At 33.3% G+C, this 21,129-nt stretch overlaps 2 protein-coding genes across 4 annotated transcripts; both read right to left on the bottom strand.

The window, feature by feature from the left end:
- Positions 1-2,047: 2,047 nt before the first annotated feature.
- sll (adenosine 3'-phospho 5'-phosphosulfate transporter 1) lies at positions 2,048-3,545 on the bottom strand. Its single transcript, XM_023163130.2, has one exon. The coding sequence runs from the start codon at positions 3,426-3,428 to the stop codon at positions 2,118-2,120; it is 1,311 nt and encodes a 436-aa protein (XP_023018898.2). The 5' UTR covers positions 3,429-3,545; the 3' UTR covers positions 2,048-2,117.
- Positions 3,546-5,031: 1,486 nt separating this feature from the next.
- On the bottom strand, positions 5,032-20,824 carry LOC111507779 (protein zer-1 homolog). 3 transcript variants are annotated; one of them, XM_074182432.1, is made up of 8 exons: positions 20,646-20,824; positions 19,553-20,593; positions 18,310-18,512; positions 10,949-11,123; positions 8,045-8,206; positions 7,821-7,982; positions 7,364-7,766; positions 5,032-5,457 (listed from the first exon to the last, which is right to left on the bottom strand). In XM_074182432.1, exons 2-8 carry the CDS (start codon positions 20,591-20,593, stop codon positions 5,282-5,284), a joined length of 2,322 nt encoding a protein of 773 aa, XP_074038533.1. In that variant the 5' UTR covers positions 20,646-20,824; the 3' UTR covers positions 5,032-5,281. The 3 variants fall into 3 exon arrangements, with proteins under 3 accessions (XP_074038533.1, XP_074038532.1, XP_074038531.1); XM_074182431.1 differs by having other exon boundaries at positions 20,653-20,824; XM_074182430.1 differs by lacking the exon at positions 20,646-20,824 and having other exon boundaries at positions 19,553-20,605.
- Between the last annotated feature and the right edge of the window lie 305 nt (positions 20,825-21,129).

Here is a 21,129-nt window from a genome sequence, read left to right as displayed (position 1 = left end):
GTTGATTCGACCGTTACTTGATGAAGATCCATAGTAATTTCATAAACCACACCTTACAATTTGATCTCCACAAACTTTATTTTAAAAAAATATATCACGACACGACATGTTTCGCTATCACAGTAGCTTTTTCGTAGCACTACGAAAAAAACTTCACAAACTTTATTTAAAAAAAAATATCACGTTTCGCTATCACAGTAGCTTTTTTATAGCACTACGATAGCGACACATGTGATATATTTTTTGATAATAAAGTGTGTGAAGATAGAATCGTAAGGTGTAGGTAGTTTATGATAGTATTGAAATTTGTCAATATAATTCCAAGGATGAAAGTAATACAAATCATGAAATTATGAAACAACAACAAATACAATTTTTCTACACGTTCACGTTTAATAAGTGTATTTGTTAAAAATGCAGAATTTGGTTTATATATAAAACTGGGATTTCTTGACCAACCGACAAAATATTTGAAAATAAAAGGAATGAATTCCATATTGACATTTTATCTACGTTAATAACATTGATTTTTATAACATGATAATGATAATGAAAATAGGTAATTATAAATACCTATTTATTGACTACAGAGGGCATCTATCTATTTTCAGTCGAAATTTGTTACTAGCATTTTTTCCACCTCATAAAATGACATTACAACAGATAATATGTAAGATAGGTCATAATACGTCATCAATTTGTGCATCCGATATAAGTCGACCAACTAATGAAAACGAAAAAATGGTTACTACTCCGAATAACTTGATCTCTCAATGAAGTGAAAATTGCCTTTATTTTTAAAATTTACTAATGGTGAAATTCTTCAGAATTTTATATATGATAGAATTGGCCGATACTTGAAAATCCATTGCGTATTCAAAAAACATTTTATTGTGAGATTTTCACTAAACTATTTTCTACAGTTTTCTCAACTGAATCATCTTATTTCCACATGTTATCCTCTTCTTTTATATAATTTTCGCCTTTTTTCGGAATCAACGTTTTTTTAAGGACCCCTTAAAAAAGTATTTAGACATCTTCGGTTGGTGGCCAGGCGGTTCGACGCGGGTGCTTAGTTCACTCAATCGAATTGACTGCCGTGTTGGTCGGTGGTTCAAGCCCTAGTCTGAACGATCGATTGTCACTTGCTATCAGGAATCACAGGTTAAAAGATAAGACCTCGTTAATTCGTTAATCTTTAGCTCGCACAAGTTTAGACTTCTGAGGTTTGTCGTTCGTAGGGGTGCGATAGCTGGTTAACGGAAAAACAGATTTTTTTAAGATCTTTCATTTCAGATATCGTGCTTCTTTACAACGAAACCCTCTTTTTGAGCCAAACTATTTCAATGGGATTGAGTTCGCAGATGCAAAATAATAATATTTACTTTCTCCGACATATTTCCCATTAATTTTTTTTTCTGGAATAACTAGTATTATCAATGACAATTACTGATAACAATCAGCTTTCCTTTTCCAGAATAAAATCTTCTCCGGTTGACTAGCCTTCTTAAAATGCTTGACGTGGGCTTGTAATGTTTTTGTTTTGCCACATCTCTCCAATGATATATTCTTCATTAAGTTTTGTCCAGATAATAAATATTTCTATTCTCAATTCAAAACTTTCTTATCTGCCTCAAGTAATGTCTCATTCAGCAAATATATTCATCACTCCCGATTCAGAGCAATTTTCTGTTTTTCCAGCTGAAATGTAATTCCTTTTAAGTTTTCGACAATTTATTTCCGCTTATCATTGGAGATGACATACTTGGTCTTTTCTCAAGGCTCCCATTTTATGTCAAGGGCCCGAAATTCCTTTCTTTGAATAAAATAAATGTACTGTTCTTCTAATTACAAGTTTGCCATTTTCCAAAGTAACAATGATCTAACTATTTCCGTTGTCTGCTTTTTCAAAGTGAGTATGAAGCTTTCATTTTTATCATTACAAGAAAAGAGATAATATTCCTTGAGTGTCCTCTTTCTTAAAATAATACAAATAAAAGTTTGTACATTTTTCAAAGGTGATAAATGGTGTAATGAAAAACTATAATTGTCAATATATATGTATATATTTCAATTTTTCATAATATGACCAATAATAAAAATATGACAAAATAGGATTAGCATTGTTGATTTTTAATATTGGAAGTGTTGAGCTGTTTCAATGATTTAAGTCTATAACTACAATATACCCTTAAAAGTATACTCAAAAATACTAGTATAAGACCAAATATACCTACAGCATTTACCTTATGGTGGTATATGATGCAGCTCAATAAAACAGAAAACCCTTGCCTTATTGTGCTAATTATTACAAAAACGAGGGGTCCAAATGTAGATACAGTGTTGAATATGAACAATTGTCCAACTGCGCTACAAAGAGAAAGTAACACAACATCTACTATGAAGCTAGGAAAATTTATCATAAACGTAAAGCTTTGCATAAAACCTCCCTGTTGAATAAGTGATACGGCTGTGAAAATGCAAGAAAACAGATTGACAAAGCACATCATTTGCAAAGGTTTCACTTCATATTGTTTGAACAAACTTCCCTGCCAATTTGATGTGAAACTATCAAAAGAGATATAGGAACAGAGGAGTAAAACTCCTGAAAATGTAGTTACTGTTGATTTTGAGCGATCGTTACCGGTGTCAACCATGAAAAACAGCATTCCCACTGAAAGCATCACAGCAGTCACATATTCATAATATTCATATTTTGTTCTCGAGATAATTTTTCCCATTATCATAACTGGAATAGTTTTACTAGCTTTTGCAAGAACTTGGTGAGGAAAAGATACATATTTGAGAGCTTCATACTGACACCAAGAACTCATAATATTTGAGAAGGAACAAAAAATATATTTGTATAGTGGACATCTGTGTCTAGGTTGTCTCCTACAGAATAATATTACAGCAGACAAAAGAAAAGCCAATATCCGATTAATAAAAACTAAAAACTGTGAATCTTTGAAATAGCCTGTGTCTTTAGTTGAATTTTCATAGGCCTGGGTCATAACCTTTTCCTGCAATATTCCCCAGGAAAGATAGGATATCTGAAGTCCAAAAAAATAAAATGTGAGTAAGAATCCATCTTGAAGAGCCGTCCTTTCTACTGGAATTGCATGTGCACTTGTACTGACGAGCAACAGCTCATCTTCTCCGAAACACGTTCTTATTAGGGCTCCAATTAGTCCTCTGCCACTTTTACTTATGTAATTAGTTTTCTGTATATATTTGTACACTAAACAGCCTGGTAGAAATAGAGTAGCATAACCCAATGCATTTCGAAATCCGTGTATAATCCAACTGTAGTCTTCAGGTGGGTTCTGTACTAAGTCTGTATTCAAAATGCATTTGTTCAAAACGTATAGAATTATTATTGAAATGACCACTATTAAACAAATGAATATTTCTGCATTTTTGGCCATCCCCTGTTCGTTTAATGTTAGAGGTATCAATATTTACTCAATTTCAAATTTACATTTTTTAATTTCAGTAACCAGCAACCATAACCAAACAATATGATGTACTGAAAAACAGTGTTGCCATGTTGAAAAAAATCATAAAAAATTCCCGAAATTTTTTGAAGTTATTTACTCAAGAGTTAAAATTCCTCACGTCAATAAATATTTGCTGTCAGATATCACAAAATCGGATTAATCTTGCCTTGATTAACCCGAGCGACCCTGGAGTTCAGAATATATTACGGAGATGGTGGGTAAACTTTATATGATTTGGCAAAGCACTCATAAGTGCAAAACGCTGACACAAGTTTTAAAATAATAAATTGTTGATATGTTGCATTTATTTTATTTGAATGGACTTGTTAAAGTCACAGATAATAATGTATCAACGTTTTGTAAAAATAATTTCCAGAGCATTAAACGAAAATTGGCAACCTGTAAAAAACATGAAACGTAGACAGGAATCAAATATAGAGCAAACGCAGAACAAAAAAGTCAGAAGCCCAAAATCCTCAGAATAACAAGACAATAGAGAGGCCTTTTCCATCCTTACATTGAAGGCAGCATAACTTAGTTTGTTTACGGGAAGTAAGTTGGACCATAAAACAGTGGCGGTCAGTTTAGTTGATAACCGGAGGGATATTATATATTTATAAAATAAATAATTTCAGGTGAAAATGTATTCTGTTCAAATTGTTCCTACAGTAAATCTGATTTATCATTAATGATTATGGAAATGGGGCCAGTTTTTCTACCACCTACTAGATTTTTATTCATGTATGGCTTAATAATAAAGCGCGTGTTTTAGTGGATTAAAATTAAATTAACATTTATCATTGTTATGAATTACTTCATTTGGAATGATTTAATTTTAACCCAGTAAACCACGCGCTTTATTATAAAGCCATACATAAATAAAAATCTAGTAGGTGGTAAAAAAACTGGTTTCATTTCCATAATCATCAAGAAGCCATTGTAATGCGAAATACTTGTCGCGTGCTTGTAAAATTATTTATTGAAAATCTCAAAATAAAGTGATTTTGAACACCCCATTCGGAAGAACAAAACATATTTAAAGTTTTTATACAAGATCGTTGGGTTTCAATGCTTTGATAACTTTGAATTTGTCACGCCACTTCCAATTTCAGTAGAATGTTGTGATATTCTATGATAGACTTACATTGCAGCGTCGGACAACCAGTATTCTATTTATGAATACTTCGACCCGTTACTTGATGAAAATTAATAACGCTATCCATTTTAACAATTATAAAATTTTCACAATAAACTTCATTTAAAACTCGGTTCGCTACACAGTAGCTTCACCAAAAACTGATGAAGCTACCGAAATTTATTGTGAATATTCTATAATTACTATCAATAGCGTATCCTACTCATTTTTATTCTTCAAGTAAATCTGATTTACCCCTAGCCTAGACACATTAGATATTATTAGCGACATTTTTCCCATTAATCACAATAATTGTACAACAATATTCAATATAGCACTTTAATAAATATTTGTAAGGTACTTAACAACTTTTAACCGAAAGCTTTAAACTCGGGATTAGTAATAAATATATCTTTATTGCATAAATAAAAATCACAAATTACTCTATTCAAAAGAAAATAAGACAAAATAGGTACAGTTACAAATAAAGTCTGTAAATTATTATTTACAATTAAATAAAAAATAACAGTCCGCATAAACCATGCTGGTATGTCAGTATTTGTGTGAAAAAATATAATCACAAATAAATTTTACATTGCTCTGATGAGTATTTCAGCAGTTATTGATAAATTAGATTACAAAAAACTCATCCTTCCAGTGCCTCCACAATAACTCGCCAGTTGTCTTGCTGGTATGTTCTGCAGTTTTGTAAAACGATAGCAGCCAACTCTCTTAGTCTGAAAGAAGGAGCTCTCTGAAGTAATAATTCCTGAAGCAATCTCAGACCGCCTTCTTTTTCTACTAAAGTACAATACTTCTCAGCTAAAAAATCAAAAGATATGTTAATTTTGAAAAAAAGGAGTTCTAAAATTGTTGGAAAAATTAACCTTTATCCTTTCATTGTCTGAAAATATTAACAGATTATAAATCTCAAGAGTATTTGAAGTGAGCATTATACCTCTCAAAGAAAAGACAGCGTTATTAAAATGTCATTTCTTATTGACATTTCTGTTAATCGAACGGCAGTTTGTGTTTATATGAGTGAGACGGCCATTTCGTCAATGTGAAGGTACAGAAAAAACAAACATGGCGACATCAAATTTTGTGTGAAAAATGGAATTATGTGCTCAAAAACATTGCTTTAAAGAGTCATAACTGGTGACGAATTATGGGTAAATAGTTATGACTTCAAAACCAAAGTCCAATCATCCCAATGAAAGTTATGCGCCGCTTACGAGAAGCAATATGGGGAAAACGTCCGGTATTGTGGAAAAAGAATTCATGGCTTTTGAATCTCGATAATACACCTGCTCATTAGTCATTGCTTGTTTGTAATTTTTTGGCCAAAAACAACACCGTAATCATACATCAGCCACCGTTTTCACTAGATTTGCCCTCAGCGACTTTTTCCTGTTCCAAGATTGAAGAGACCCATAAAAGGACAGCGTTTTGCGACGATTGAGGAAATAAAAACCGAATCGCTGGGAGAGCTCAGGATATACCAAAAATTGCATATTATAATTGCTTTGTGGGTTGGAAAAAACGCTGGCACAAACTACTTTGAAGGGGACAAAATAGAAATTGATGAATAAATAAATATTTTTTTGAGAAAAATGAAAATTCGCCTTTTCTACATTTGACAGGCTGTACGGAGACATCTTCCCTTACGAAGACGACATCTATAGGATCAACACAGAACTCAATCCTCGAATATCAAAAATAAACGAGGCTCCCCAAGGCAGTCAGTTGCCAAGTCAAGCTTCGACATCAACCGCCGACAAAATTCGTTATATGTCTTTAACTGCAGCTTTCACTGCAAGGCAACTAGTTGAAAACCAGAGCCCAAATTTTGATTCAACACCTGACAGCGCTGTTTCGACCTACCACAGCTCTCATCAGTGGTGCTAGGCTGACCAACAATTGCGTTGCTAGACCTAACTGTCCTTAAAAACAAGGGTGAGTAAGTATGGTCAACGACATCCCTCTTACTGAGATACTATCTATGGAATCGAAATAGAACTCAATCCTCAAATACCAAAAATAAATGAGGACGAATCTTGTTATTGTCGATGGCAAAGCTTGGCTTTGTAACCAAACACCTTGCGGAGCCTCGTTTATCTTCAATGTTTGAAGATCTGTCGATCTCAAAGATGGCGTCTTCGTAAGAGAAGATGTAATCGCCCTTACTTTCAAAAAAGTTATAAGGTGCATAGCTGGACTGCAATATAAAATATGCAACTCTATACAGCTACCTGCATTTTAATCTATGAAGGAGTTATTAAACTCCCAATGAATGTTAATGAAAATAATGAATTATATTTTTAATGTTTCGAAATGTATGCAACATTTGTCTTCATTTATGTTTTATATTTAGCATAGTACTTGGGTACTAGTACTTGGGTTCTGACTAGTCTGATGAAATTTTATGTGTCTGAAATTTTTAATGGCAAATAAAATCAATTCTATTCTATTCAAACATCACTTAAGATAAACTTCAAAATCAATTCTATTCTTTTTGAAAGGGTTTTTTTTTTTTTTTTTTTTGTCTGAAAGTTACTTCTTTGCATGATCTACACATCCATGTATAGAGTTACTTATTTTCAAATTGATTAATCCTTCCTTTCTTTGGAAGATTCTCTCATCCATTTTTTTGTATCAGATGGAGTAGTAGAAAGCCAAAAACTTTCTTTCCCAAAAAACAATTCTATTCTATTCAAACATCACTTACGATAAACTCTTGTTAAGTTCGCTAGAGCCCACACTGCCCATTGTTGACATTCCGGCGTGTGATAAACTTGCACCAGATACAGAATTGGTTCAAATGACCGGTAGTTTATGTTTCTTTGAGAATTAATATTCCATCGATCTATCGCTGACACCATTTTTTTCAGAACATACGCTCTAGAAGGTTCTGTTACATTCCATACTTCAGGGCCATCAGAAGCAATATGCGAAATTACTCCGGCTGCATTATAACTAACTTCAATTCCATCGCTTCTAGAATCTAGCAGTCTGGAAAACACTGATAAGTACTCTGGAGTTATCAAATAGTGCCTGAGCTCTTTTACTTCGGCTACGTTTCCTAACAATCCCATCATGTTGCGAAGCAGTTCTTCTTTATCAGGAAATTTCTGCAGAGAAAAAAAAAGCGTTAAGATACTTTGATGTAAACTTTACTAACCCACCTCAAGACATAACAAAAAATGCTGCATTCCTTCCAGTTTCAGAAATTTTCTGCAATTCTCGGGTGTTTCATCAGTAACATTCCACATGGTAGACCAGGCTACTTCTAGAACGTCATCGCAGATTCCTCTCTCCAGTCTTTCTTTTATTAGCCATATCATTTTCTACGAAAATTAAAAAGGATAACTAAATCATGTTAAATTTGAGTTAATTAAGGAGGTCTCACATCTATAGCTCCCAGTTCACCGAGCTTCACTTTTTGAGTTCCGTCTACTTGACAAGCCAAAGAATTCAGTAAGTATATTCCAATCCTTTGTACAAAACTTTCCTGGGCCATTCCATCTACAGAATGCAAAAGTATGTTGACGAGCCGTTCATAATCAAAAAGCTGAAAAAATAGTCACTCAAATTTTGGCTACTTGATGGAACTCTATAGAAATAGAAATATTTATTTCATGTAAACAATTAGACATCTACACATTCGTCCAGATAGTGACATAGATCACATAAGATAAATAAAATAAAATAGTGGAAAGCTTCACATGATAAACATACAAGTAACAAGGTACATATCATAATTAAAGACAAGAAGTATGAACATGTTAAAACCAAAGAACAGGATAGTAATCCTAATGATGAAGAGGGATTACCTACTCACATGCACATGAAACTGCATGATCCAGATAGTCATCTACGGATTAAAAACAGTGCTGCGTTAAATATTTACGGATCTTAGTTTTGAATGATGCACAAGACATATTGTCATCTTTGAATTATTGTGGCAAAGCATTATACAGTTTTATGCCCAGAGGAGAAACCAGCAAATCAGGAATGACAGAGTATGTTTGGACTCATCAACATAACATTAAGTGGTCTGAAGCTGAAATCATCCACAAGAAGGAACACTGGTTTAGGAGAAAATTCAAAAAAGCCGCATTTATGATGTCCAACAACGCATTTAGCCAAGCTGCTATAATGATACGCAACATATGGAAACCTTTAATCAAGCGGAACACGATCAACTCCCGCCAAACGGTCAGCTTCCGCTAAAACCGATGAAGCGGAAAGAGGGAAGAGGGGATAGGTGAAAGCACTCGAATGACCTATAAATAGTCAGATCTCGGAGGATTAAGTCCAGTCATCACCCGAAGACGATTGTGAATACTAACAATTGAAAAGTCTTGAAGTAACTTGGCTTGGAATCTTATAATAATTTTTAATTTTCATTTCTTGTTAATAATTTTTATTTTTCATTTCTTGTTAATAGTTCAATTTTTAATCGTTGCTTGTGTTTTATTTCATTGTAATTTATATTTTTTTGCATAATATAATTGTTATTTTTTAGTTAATCTTTTTAATTTTTATAGATTCGAAAAACACGAAACATTGTCAACCACCTTCAAATAATCGACTTTTGTTACGTTGGCAAAAGTACACTGATTCAAATAGCGCTCATTTTGATTGAATTGAATAAGTATTCACTGAGATATTACAATTTGAAGTAGACTCAAAAACGGACGAAACTTTTGAGACAACCTAATATAAATATAGGTTACCTAGGCAGGAACTTGTTAACTCCTTATTGTGTTTATTAAGGGAGGATATACTTTCCAAAACATCGAAGGGCGTTTTCGAATATTTCAATCAATAAATTTCACAATGTTTTTGTCTGCTTTCACTTCTATTCGTTTCGATCATTCAAAAAATTCTACTCCAATTTTTATTTGATTCAATCAATTCATCTGAATAAAAACATTCATTTATTGATTCATTCAAGGGGTAACTCCCAATTTTTATACAATATATTTACCTTAGAAAGTTAACTATTCTACCATCTATATATCTAATAAATTTACCTATATAGAGAAAATTAAAATGAAGTGTGATTAAAAATAGTCTGTATATCATGTAGAGTATATCTAAAAGTGCTCTGAGAGATGTGAAATAAATAATGTTGGTCTCATTGGCATTTGATAAAATTCTAGACAAAGGAGAATATTTTCCATAATTACACTTATGAAAGTCGAGATTGAAAGTTTGGTTGTTACATGTCCTCCTCTGGGGAATATGCAGATTGACTTGACAGAGAAAAATTGGGCAATTAATTACGTTGTTCAACAATTTATGGAGAAATATTATATCTGCATGTGCCCGTCTTGTACTCAGTTTGAGCAAGCCAATAGTAGAGCGAATTTCAGAATGAATTCTAGATGGCATGTTCATTTTGAAGGCAACATATCTAAGAAATTTGTTCTGAACTTTCTCAAAATCATAACTGTGGTTGAAGTAAGTTGGAGACCAGATACAAGTGCAATACTCAATAACTGCAATACTCAATAACTGATCTTACAGTATTTTAATAGAAGAAGTGTTTATGAAATCTTTAGTTGATCTGCATATGAATCGCTTTGTTAGATATGTATTCATACTGTAAATGAAAGTCCATCTTGACATCCATCATAACACCCAGATCTTATATAGATTGTACACATTCCAACTTCTTCCCTTCAATACTATAACCAGCCGATTAAAGGTTGAATGACTTTGAAAAGGAAATAATTTTACATTTTGACACATTGACATACATGTTATTCACCTTACACCAATATGAGAAAGATTTAAGGTCCATTTGAATTTTCACACAATCTTGCAATGAATCTATTGCCCTGAACATTTTTAGATCGTCAGCAAACATCAGTATTTCAGAATGAGTAATTATTTCTTTGATATCATTTATGAGAATAATAAAGAGAAAAGGTCCCAAGTGACTGCCTTGAGGTACTCCTGAGGTAACAGATATCTCATGAGAAATAAATCCTTTAATTTTCACAAACTCTGATCTATCACAAAGATAACTTGAGAACAGTTCAACAAACTCAATAAAAAGCCAATTGCCTCTAACTTTTCACAAAAAACTTTATGGTTCACGATGTCAAATGCTTTTGAAAAATCGGTGTAAATTTAGTTACTTACTTGAGATACATAAAACCCACCAAAACATCAAAAAACCTATTGCTGTTCAAATAGTTGAAGGAAGATATAGTAATGATTCAATTATAAATCTGAATACTAGTCAACTCAAATAATAAACATTGTAAATAATTTTAAAAAGCGATTAAACATAACTCACAACATCTACAGGTATCTTGAACTGACACAGGGTTAAACATCCATTTCTCATCATTGTGTCATCTCTTCTATGAGCACTCATACCATTCAACAGTGTTGTTATGATTTTACGTTTGACATTAACATCATTATGCAATTCTCTTTCAGTACTTTTCACAATGTAAAATAATGTAGCACTGAAAAAAAAAATTGTTTTGAAATTAAAATAATGATAATTACTTACTCTCTGTTTGATAACAATAGGACAATAGGTGATACCAGAGCCCAAAACTGTTACATTTATGATCCAATACCTGATACTCGAAGATTGAGTGTGCTTTCGATCCTAAAGATGGTGTCTTTGCAAGGGGAAGTGTCGTCATGTATACCTTGTCAGGCTAACGACCTAAGATTACCCATACAGCCTCTTCTCTAGTCAAAGACTCCTTATATTATAATGGTCTTAAGATGTTTAAAATTTTAAAGGACAACTGTAAATTTCGGAAATCAGTAAAACATTTATTATGTAGTAGATCCATGGACAAAGAAATACTACGTAGGTCTATGGGTAGATCCTATTATAGTTTAGAAGAGTTACTTCTATGAGAATAGTTTTCTCTAATTTATTTCATCATCTGTATTTTTAATGTACAGTGTCTAAAAACCAAATGGAATAAATTCATTATTTCGGTTACTGTACATATTAAAATAAAAACGAAACACGTCGAATATAAATTATAATTTGACATTCTTTAAACTAAAAATGCCACCACTACCTTCAACCCCCTTTGAATGATAGGGACAACCCCCAATTTTTTAATGGAAAGTATAGGTTTGTGACATATCGTATGAAAGGTATCTTCATTCATTTTTCAAAAATGTAATAGCTTTCAAGTTTATTGCAACAATTAGGATAAAATAAATTAAAATCATGTGGTTACCGAGATTCAATAAAATACACTCAAAAACCTAATCGCAAGCAGTATTCGTTCTTTTAAGTCATTCAAATCTGAAGGTTTAGTTTTGTACACATTGCTCTTTACATATCCCCATAAAAGGAAATCTAATGATGAAAAATCAGATGATCATGCTGGCCATTCAATGGATCCTCACCTCCCTATCCACCGATTGGTAAATGTATCGAGGTATTGCCGGACATTAACTTGGTAATGTGGTGATGCTCCATCCTGCTGAAACCACATCGTATTCACTGGAACTTGAAGGTTTCCTGGATCAAGATATAAATTTGCTAAACTTGAAATGACATAATTTTGAAGTAGTGCCAAATAATTATTGCCATTCAAGTTGCCCTCAATGAAAAAGGGACCAATGATATGGTTTCCTACAATCCTTGCCCAAACTTTAACCTTTTGAGGGTATTGTGTGTGTTCTTCTCTCATCCGGTGAGAATTTTCCGTTAACCAGTAGCGGCAATTTGGCCGATTAAATTTCGTGGTGGTTCTCTCATACTCATAAAGGCAGAACACAATGAAACTGTGATTAGGGCCATCGCTAATCTGTCCATAGAATGTGAAATTGAAATATGTGCCATACGTTATAAAATGAAAGACTGTACCATTTCTTTTATAACCGCATACAGACCACCAAATGGTAATCCCAATATTTTTATCAGTGTGTTAACACAGGCACTTGATATAGCTACTAGTAGGTCTGATTTTGTTGTTCTCTGCGGAGACTTTAACATAGACTGTCAAAAATCGAGTATGAACACAAAATTGCTAATAGATATTTTGAACTCATATCAATTATGGGAAAATGCCAAAGAAGATACTAGAATTTTTACCAATAGAAACGGTCACACCAGCGCAACCTCTATCGACTACATGGTGACAAATCTCCCAAAACCAAGTTTTAAATGTAATATAGTTCAACCAAATATTGCTGATCATCTTGCCCATATTTTAATATACGATAGGACGGAAAACATTGACAAAAAAGAAGAAGTGTGTAGCAGACATTCAGTTATGAGGCGTACGCTTTATCCTGACAATATTAAGGAACTAAGAACAAGACTGACTTTTGAAGACGGTTGCCTGTATATCATCTACTTCTTAATGAAGCTTTCCAATATTTCATTCAGACATTACTATGGTATTATGATATATCATGTCCAAGTAAACATGTACATATAAGAAACAATGGTAATAACACAAAACGTTGAGTAACAAATGAAATAACTAAAGAAAGTAAAGAGCTGAAGGATATGTTCTGGATTTTATCACACTCTCATGAAACCAATTCCATTCTAAAGGACGGATACAAGGCAAAAGTTAAAGAACACAAAGAAAATGTTAAAAAGACAAAAAGAGAACATTATTCGTCGAAAATAAATAAATCCGCAAATAAAACTAAAAAAACCTGGAAAATTATTAATAGTGGATTAGGTATAAAAAAGAAAGATGGAAAAGAAAAAATCATTCTTCAGCAGAAGGATACCGTTATTTCTGACCCACACAAAGTTGCATTAACTTTTGCTGAGCATTTCGCTAATGCATCAGATTCCACAATGTTAAATCATTTTGGTCAGAATATGTCTCTTCCCTGTACTAGGGTAGAAAATGTCACCATCAATTATCCATACCCATCTTACCCTATCACAGAATATGAAGTAGTTGATTGTCTTAATAGAATGAAAAATAAGACATTTTCAGGATATGATGAATTATCGATTATAGTTATAAAAAATATTATTGACTTAATACAAAAACCATTTATACAAGGATTCTTTCCAGATGAATTTAAAAAAGCATTGATAATTCCTCTGCACAAAAAAGGTTACCTAAAAGTAGTTGACAACTACAGGCAAATTTCTCTTCTCAGTTCTTTATCGAAAATGTTTGAAAAAATAGTGTCTACAAGAGTGATTTATCACTTAGAAAAGAACAAATTAGTAAGTACTTCTCAGCATGGTTTCAGGCAAAACAGGTCGATTGAAACAGCCTCGTGTCAGTATAAAGAGATTGACAACAAATATGTCTTATCATTATTTTTCGACTTGTCAAAAGCCTTTGATACAGTATGTATTGAAACATTAATAGATAAATTGGCGCCTCTAGGACTTCCAGCCAGTATAATAAAGTGGATACAATCATATATGACAGATAGAACCATGATAGTGAGATGCAATAATTCAATTTCACACAGTCAGGCTGTGAAACTTGGGGTACCACAGGGTTCAGTTCTTGGGCCACTGCTGTTTCTTCTTTATGTAAATGATCTTCCACAATATTTAGAAAACGTTCATGTTACCATGTTTGCCGACGACACAACGATAACAATATCCGATCAGGATGCAGAACAGCTTGCAGTTAAATTGGAAATGGTTGTAAATCAATTTTCATCCTGGTGTCGGAGAAATAAGTTAATTCTAAACACGTCCAAATCGGTAATAGTTAAATTTTTTCACCGAAAATTGTTACCCAACGAACTTTTTGTAATTGACGACATCCAACCCTCTATAGAAACTAAATTTATAGGCACTCATTTAGATGAGAGTTTAAATTGGGGTAGACACATTGAAAGTGTATGTTCAAAACTAAACAAAGCCTATTTCGCTATTAAACAAATGAAATCAACCTTGAATACATCAGGCTTGTTGAGCATTTACTATGCTATGGCATATTCACATATTAATCTGAATATATTGGCATGGGGTCGAGCAAGAGAATTCTTGAGAGTGTTTGTTTCCGAAAAGCGTTTAGTAAGACTGAGTTTTAACTTGAATTATCAAGACAGTTGTCGATCTATCTTTAAAGAAAATAAAATTCTTACTGTGCCTGCTGTGTACATTTTTCGATGTATTATCTTTGCCAAACAGAATATAGATAATTATCCGTGTAATTCTGAGAAACATGAATATAACACCAGACACGGCAACTTATTGAAAATTCCTAAACATAGAACGACATTCTATGAGAGGTCTCCGGATTACAATGCAATCATTTATTACAATAAACTACCAGAATCACTCAAACGGACTGGAAGTAACATCATATTTCAAAAGAAAGTTAAAGACTTGCTATTAGAGAAATGCTACTATAGTTTCCAAGAATTTTTAGACGATAATTTCTGAAAAATAAAATATGAACTAGATCTGTATACGTTTTTATATATTTTAATTGTGTATGTGTTTATATGTATGTATAAATTTATTTCTTTTTTTTCTTTTTAGTGACCTCTTGTATAAATATTAACATTTTTAAATTTATACCTAGTATTAATTCTGATTATTGATTGACTTACCATATATACACTATGTATCGTGAATGGTGAATAAAATATTATTATTATTATTATAACCGTTAAGAGACATAGTACACTCATCAGAAAACATAACATTTTCTAATTGGATGATATTGTTATCTGACATGTCCATCATTTGCTCATAAAAATAAGTTCTTCTATAAAAATCGTCTTCCATGAGCTCCTGAGTAGGTATCATTTTATATGGATGCATTTTATTTTCTTTTAATATGTTTACTATTGATGTATGGCTGAAATTGAATGTAGTGGATGCCTGTCTACTTCCTGTTGTGTTCGGGTTTTATCTCCGTAGCCAATCATTTGTGAAACTGTTAATTTATGTATTTCCGTTAATCTATGTATTTCCGGTAATCTAACCATTCGTCAGACTTGAAGTTAACGAACTTTAAATTCAAATTAAAATACTGACAACTAATGTTGTAGCATAAAAAACAAGTTGACAAGGCGTTTTAAACTAACGTTTCCAAGGAAATTATTTACTTTTTTAAGGGATACCATGTAAAATGAACATTGCTATGGGTTTTCTTACTTTCTTATTATCAAGATCTCAACATTTGTGCCCATGGTGATTTATTCTTCACTCACCTTCATAACATTATTAGAATTGCTAATGTGTACTTGAAGTACATAATTAGAATTAGTTTTTCTTTTATGTTCATTTTATTTTTCGTTTATGGTTAAATATTGTGAATAAAATTTGATATTGTCTTGTGAATGGGTAACTGTTGGACAATAAAGCTATTATTATTTTTTTTTTTTTTTCCACCGTAGTGTGCGCTGGTCAGGCCCTATCCCCCGAAGCCCCGATACATTCGGGAGGGCGCGCCAGCATAATCAACCAATGACCACTCCCCACGCCGTGGGGTAAGTGATCATTGGGTCCGAGAATCGTGTGCCCTGAGCAAACGCAGTGAGCCAAGAATGAGAGCCTTCTGCATCTGTGCGGCTAAGATTTCTGCCTTAGTGCGGCAAGCCGGTATGATTTTGAGATTCGAGAGTAGAGAAGACATCATTCCACCAAGGACTCCGATAATCAGAACGACCATCTTGACAGAGTGATCTGGATAGAGTCTGCGGAGTTCGAAGAGAAAATCTCGATATTTTATCCGTTTTTCCTCCTCTTTTCTGACGATATTCGTCTCGCCAGGAGCTGAAAACTCCACGACAAATATCGTTTTGGTCTGGTGGTCGAGAAGGACTACATCAGGCTTATTAGCTTGTATGAGCCTGAGGGTGGGGAACGAATAGTTCCAATAAATTCGGCACTTCTCGTTCCCCACAACGGATTCAATATCCCCCGGAGCGTAGGGCAACACCGGTGTCTCGTCAATACCGTAAGAGTGCCGTAGATGGTAATATAGCACTCTTAGGGCCGCGTTATGTCGATGGATATAGGCCGAGACCGCATATGCTGGACATGCTGATAGCAAGTGCAATAGGGTCTCGGGCGCCTCGCGGCAGGCCCTGCACCTTGTGTCAGGAACCTCTATACCCATCACGCGACTGCGGTAGACTAAGGTGTTGAAGACACCATCCTGGCAAGCCATGATGAACCCCTCAGTTTCCGACTTCAGCCCACTCGACCTGAGAAAAGCGAACGTCAGGCGCTTTGATAAGCCAAGGTCTTCAATATTATTGAAGAAGACCCCATGCATTGGCTTATCCCTGTGTCTCCGCAGAAGTAAGGTGATCTCTGCGGCTTTTATCTGAGCTTTTTGCTGAACGGGTTCCAACTCGGTGACAGAGTTGTAGTCACCTCGTTCAGAGTCGAAAACTATACCGAGTTCATCAGCTGCTCGAGCAGCTGCCCTATTATTATTATTATTATTATTATCATTTACATGAAATAAGTTTTGAGTATATTGCAATAAGTTTTGAGCGTATTTTATCGAATTTCGGTAACCACATGATTTTAATTTATTTTATCTTAATTGTTGCAATAAACTTGGAAGCGATAACATTTTTGAATATAGAATGAAGAGACCTTTCAATCGATATATCACAAGCCAATACTTCTCATTTGAAAAATTGGGGGTTTTACCTGTCATTCGACGGGGGTTGAAGGTAGAGGTAGCATTTTTCCGTTGAAGTATGTCAAATTATAATTTAAATTTGACGTGTTTCACTGTATAGACAAAGTATTGTATCGTGCGTTTTTGATATTTTAAACTTTTCTGGTATTGTTTCTTTAATGTGTAATATCTCTCTTCAGTATTCGTGTTTATTGTATGTGTTTGGAGAAATTATTTAATGTACGTCTATATTTGTGCAAATATTTTTACTTTGTATTTGAGCTATTTTAATATCATTTGTACTCTAAATGTATATTAAGGTGTGTATATATAGTTGTACGGTTGTGATTCAGTCTAGCACCAGTGAGCAGACCAATGATAAGTCAAAACTACACTGAATGGTGATGGATCACAAATGCTTTGTTTCTGGTCTCTAGTTTCAATATGTAGTAAAAGTCACCGTAATTCAAATTATTAATACATATAAAACCACTATGAAGAATTATTTTCAGTATTGAACATTTGTGAAGTCGCCATCCTATTTTTATAAATCGTTACATATAATTTCTATGAAGAATTATTTTCAGTATTGAACATTTGTGTGAAGTCGCCATCCTATTTTTATAAATCGTTACATATAATTTGAATGATTTTAATTAACAGACTCTTCGAAATGTATAATCTGGTGTAAATTTCTTAGAACGACCATTAAAAACAGAAGTCATTCATATCACTCAAAAAAAACAGGTTATGTGCTGTTACAAATTACAGCTTGTCAAATCTAGGAAGAGACTTGAGATTTCTCTCTCTCTCTTTCACTCTTATAGTCTTCTAACGAACGCACATATAGTGGGCGGGACCATAACGGAATTCAGAAAGCTCTTCCTACATTTGACAAGCTGTATATGCATTTCAATGGATTCAAAAGATAGCGTGAAGTTTGTCAAGATTTTCATTTGATTTCCTTTTTCCTCTACACTTATTCATTTTAAGAATGAGGGAGAATTCGTTACTATCAATATCAAGAATACATCTGGTAATCACCATTAGTAGTTAGCTATTATAATAGAGGTTAGGATTACAATACCTTCCAGATATTTGAATATGTCTTTCATGTAAATGTCTTCCCATAGCTTCCAGAACAACATTAAGAGCCTGGCCTACATGGACAATATTTTCAAATCTAAATAAATGAAAAAGCTCATTCATAACTTTTTGTAACATGTCTGTTCTATCCAAGTATGCAAGTGCTGCAACCAAAATCTGGTCCTCATTAGCATTGCCAGCAATCTGAAAATGAATTTGTTTAATGTGTTATATTAATATTTTCATCTACATTGAGAATGTAAAAAATCACCCACTCCCTATGATAATTTAATAACAGAGCTAGGTATCAATGTTTGACAAAATGTACATGAAAAGAAATCATTTCTAATACATTCTGACGCAAAAACAATAGTGAGTCGTTCGCTGCCGAGAACATTTTTGCAACTTTTAACAAATAAAGAGGTCTTGTGATGTCTGTCTGACAGGTCTTTTTGATTCTATATTCAATACCAGTTTATTTTTCGAAATTGGAACAGCCGTTATAAAAATAGTTTTATAGTCTTCTTAAGAATCTGCAAATGATAAATAACATAATCTGCCCACAAAACAAACATCACACAAATGAAATATTTGGGACTGAAAATAGATGATACGGTAAATTGGTCTGGTCATATAGAGCTTGTCAATGAAAAAAAATATAGCAACGTAAGGAGCCCTCTATAGGTGTTGGAAATATTCAAGGTTTACAATGCTCTAATTTTAGGTAGCTTTTATGTATATGTGATCACTGTGGCTTATCTTACTTTAATAAATCAATAAAAATCATATTTCAAATGTCATTTCAAATGTATACTCACGGCTGATCTCTTTTCACAATCTGAACTACACTCAATCAAATACCTACTCGAGTTACAACAATGTCTCAAAATTAATAATGAACTCATATTCAACAATGAATTTTGCAATTATAATACAAGAGGTAGAAATAATTCCATTTGATGATAAAAAGTAAAAATAAGGGATTGTATGATCTTCGTTCACAAGCTTTAATGAGTTTCCATCGAATGTGCGTGAGTTACCTCCCAGGTAATTCCCAATGATCCCCTTTCTAATAAAAAAAAGTTGAGTGTGCTCACTCAGCGAAGGCCAAACTATTGTTTTCCATTAAAAAATAATAAATTTCAAGTCTTTTTAGATAAACTTCATCTGACCTTAAAATCTCATCCCATTCAAAAATTCAGGAGAGGTAATTTTTATTCTACTATTGCACTGTATAGCCTCACCAGTTTTGCAGGTATGTCATGTCTCAAACAAGCATCATGAGAAGTTTCGTACAGTCCCAAATATTGAAATGGATTATTGACTCTTGAACTTAAGCCAGGTATATCAGAAACATATCCATTCATTGTTTCAGCAACTCCTCTTCCAGCCAAATTAGTTCCAGAAATATCCAAAGAAGTCAGTTTTGGAAGGCTTTCAACAATAGTTTTCAATATTTTATTTCCTTTGTCATATTTACCATGTTCGTCTCTAGACTGGGATATATCTAAGTGTCTTAGGTTAACTAATTTGCAAATTGCAGGTACCATTTTATCAATAGCATCTACATTGTATAAAATAAGAGAGGTCAAGTTAACGAGATGTGTTGCATATGTGAAGTTATGTAAATCACCGCAACTCGATAAATCCAAATAGGTTAAATTTGACAGATTGTTCAACAACTGCATATAAAAGGCTGGCTGTAGCGAATTGAGACCTCTGAGAGATAATTTTTTAAGAGAAGGTGCTAAGAATATAAATCCTTGGTTGAACTGTTCCTCATTAAATTTGGGTTCTCCATAGATTTCATTTGGAAAAATTGATGTGTTTTCCCCTATACTAAGCGACAAGAGACTTGACCCATGTTCGGTTATGTATTTTATACAATTTGATGTAAGATCTGGACTTTGCGATATATCTAGTTCTATTAACTTATGTTGGAGTAAAATTTCCAAGTCGCGGTCCTGTATCTTGGATTTCCTTAATCTGACCCGTTTCAGCCTAGTGCACTCAGTGTTTTTGAATATATTGATGAAATTTGAATTAACAGGTGTTAAACTATTACATCTGACATCTAACAAACGTTCACAAATTTCTACTGGCAGAGCCAGCCCATTCATCAATGTCAGATCTCCTGATAGTGAATCATACTTGCAGATAGTTTCTAGATGTTTGTTAATATAATCAAAACAAATTTCCAGCAGTGTTTCTGGAGCTGCGGAATTACAGAATGAGCACGTCTCGAAGGGTAATGCATTCGAATGATGACATTTACTTTGAAGCATCTGAAATACCATAAATGTTTATTAAATATGATAATTTTTCATTCTTACAAACCTTTAACCTTTTATAGAATTTCTATATTCATTCCATTAGAAGACATTCCTTAATGATAATATTCAAAGAAAATATTGCTTTAAAGAAAGAATTTCCAGATGTTTTCTTAGTATATTATTTTTGTTGTGAAAAACAATGTGACATTTGTCATTTGTGAGTTCTGGACTTTTTCTTTTGTTTTTCACTCGTGACTTGTGACGTGACCTTAATTTCATCTGTTTTGACTTGACTTTTTGGTCTTAGAGCAGTTATTTCTACACCTCTCTGGATTGGAGGAACTTATTAACAATTCTGACATATTATGTGGTTCTGACACTAGAAATAATAGTTGCTTCACAGTGTGGTAGGTATTCTCGGGTAAAAGTATTATTCTACTGTGGTTGCGTTTTGTCATCAAGTAAAGTCACAGTATTCCGTATAATTACGGAATACTGTAGTTGAGACAGCAAAATACTTTTGGCGGGAACAATTAATCTGAGGACCT

This window comes from Leptinotarsa decemlineata, unplaced genomic scaffold, assembly GCF_025532065.1.
Source record: "Leptinotarsa decemlineata unplaced genomic scaffold, Ldec_3_MD MMD2_tig00026328_RagTag_RagTag, whole genome shotgun sequence".
Taxonomy (NCBI): Eukaryota; Metazoa; Arthropoda; class Insecta; order Coleoptera; family Chrysomelidae; genus Leptinotarsa; species Leptinotarsa decemlineata.
This window is presented reverse-complemented; position numbering and strand designations above follow the sequence as displayed.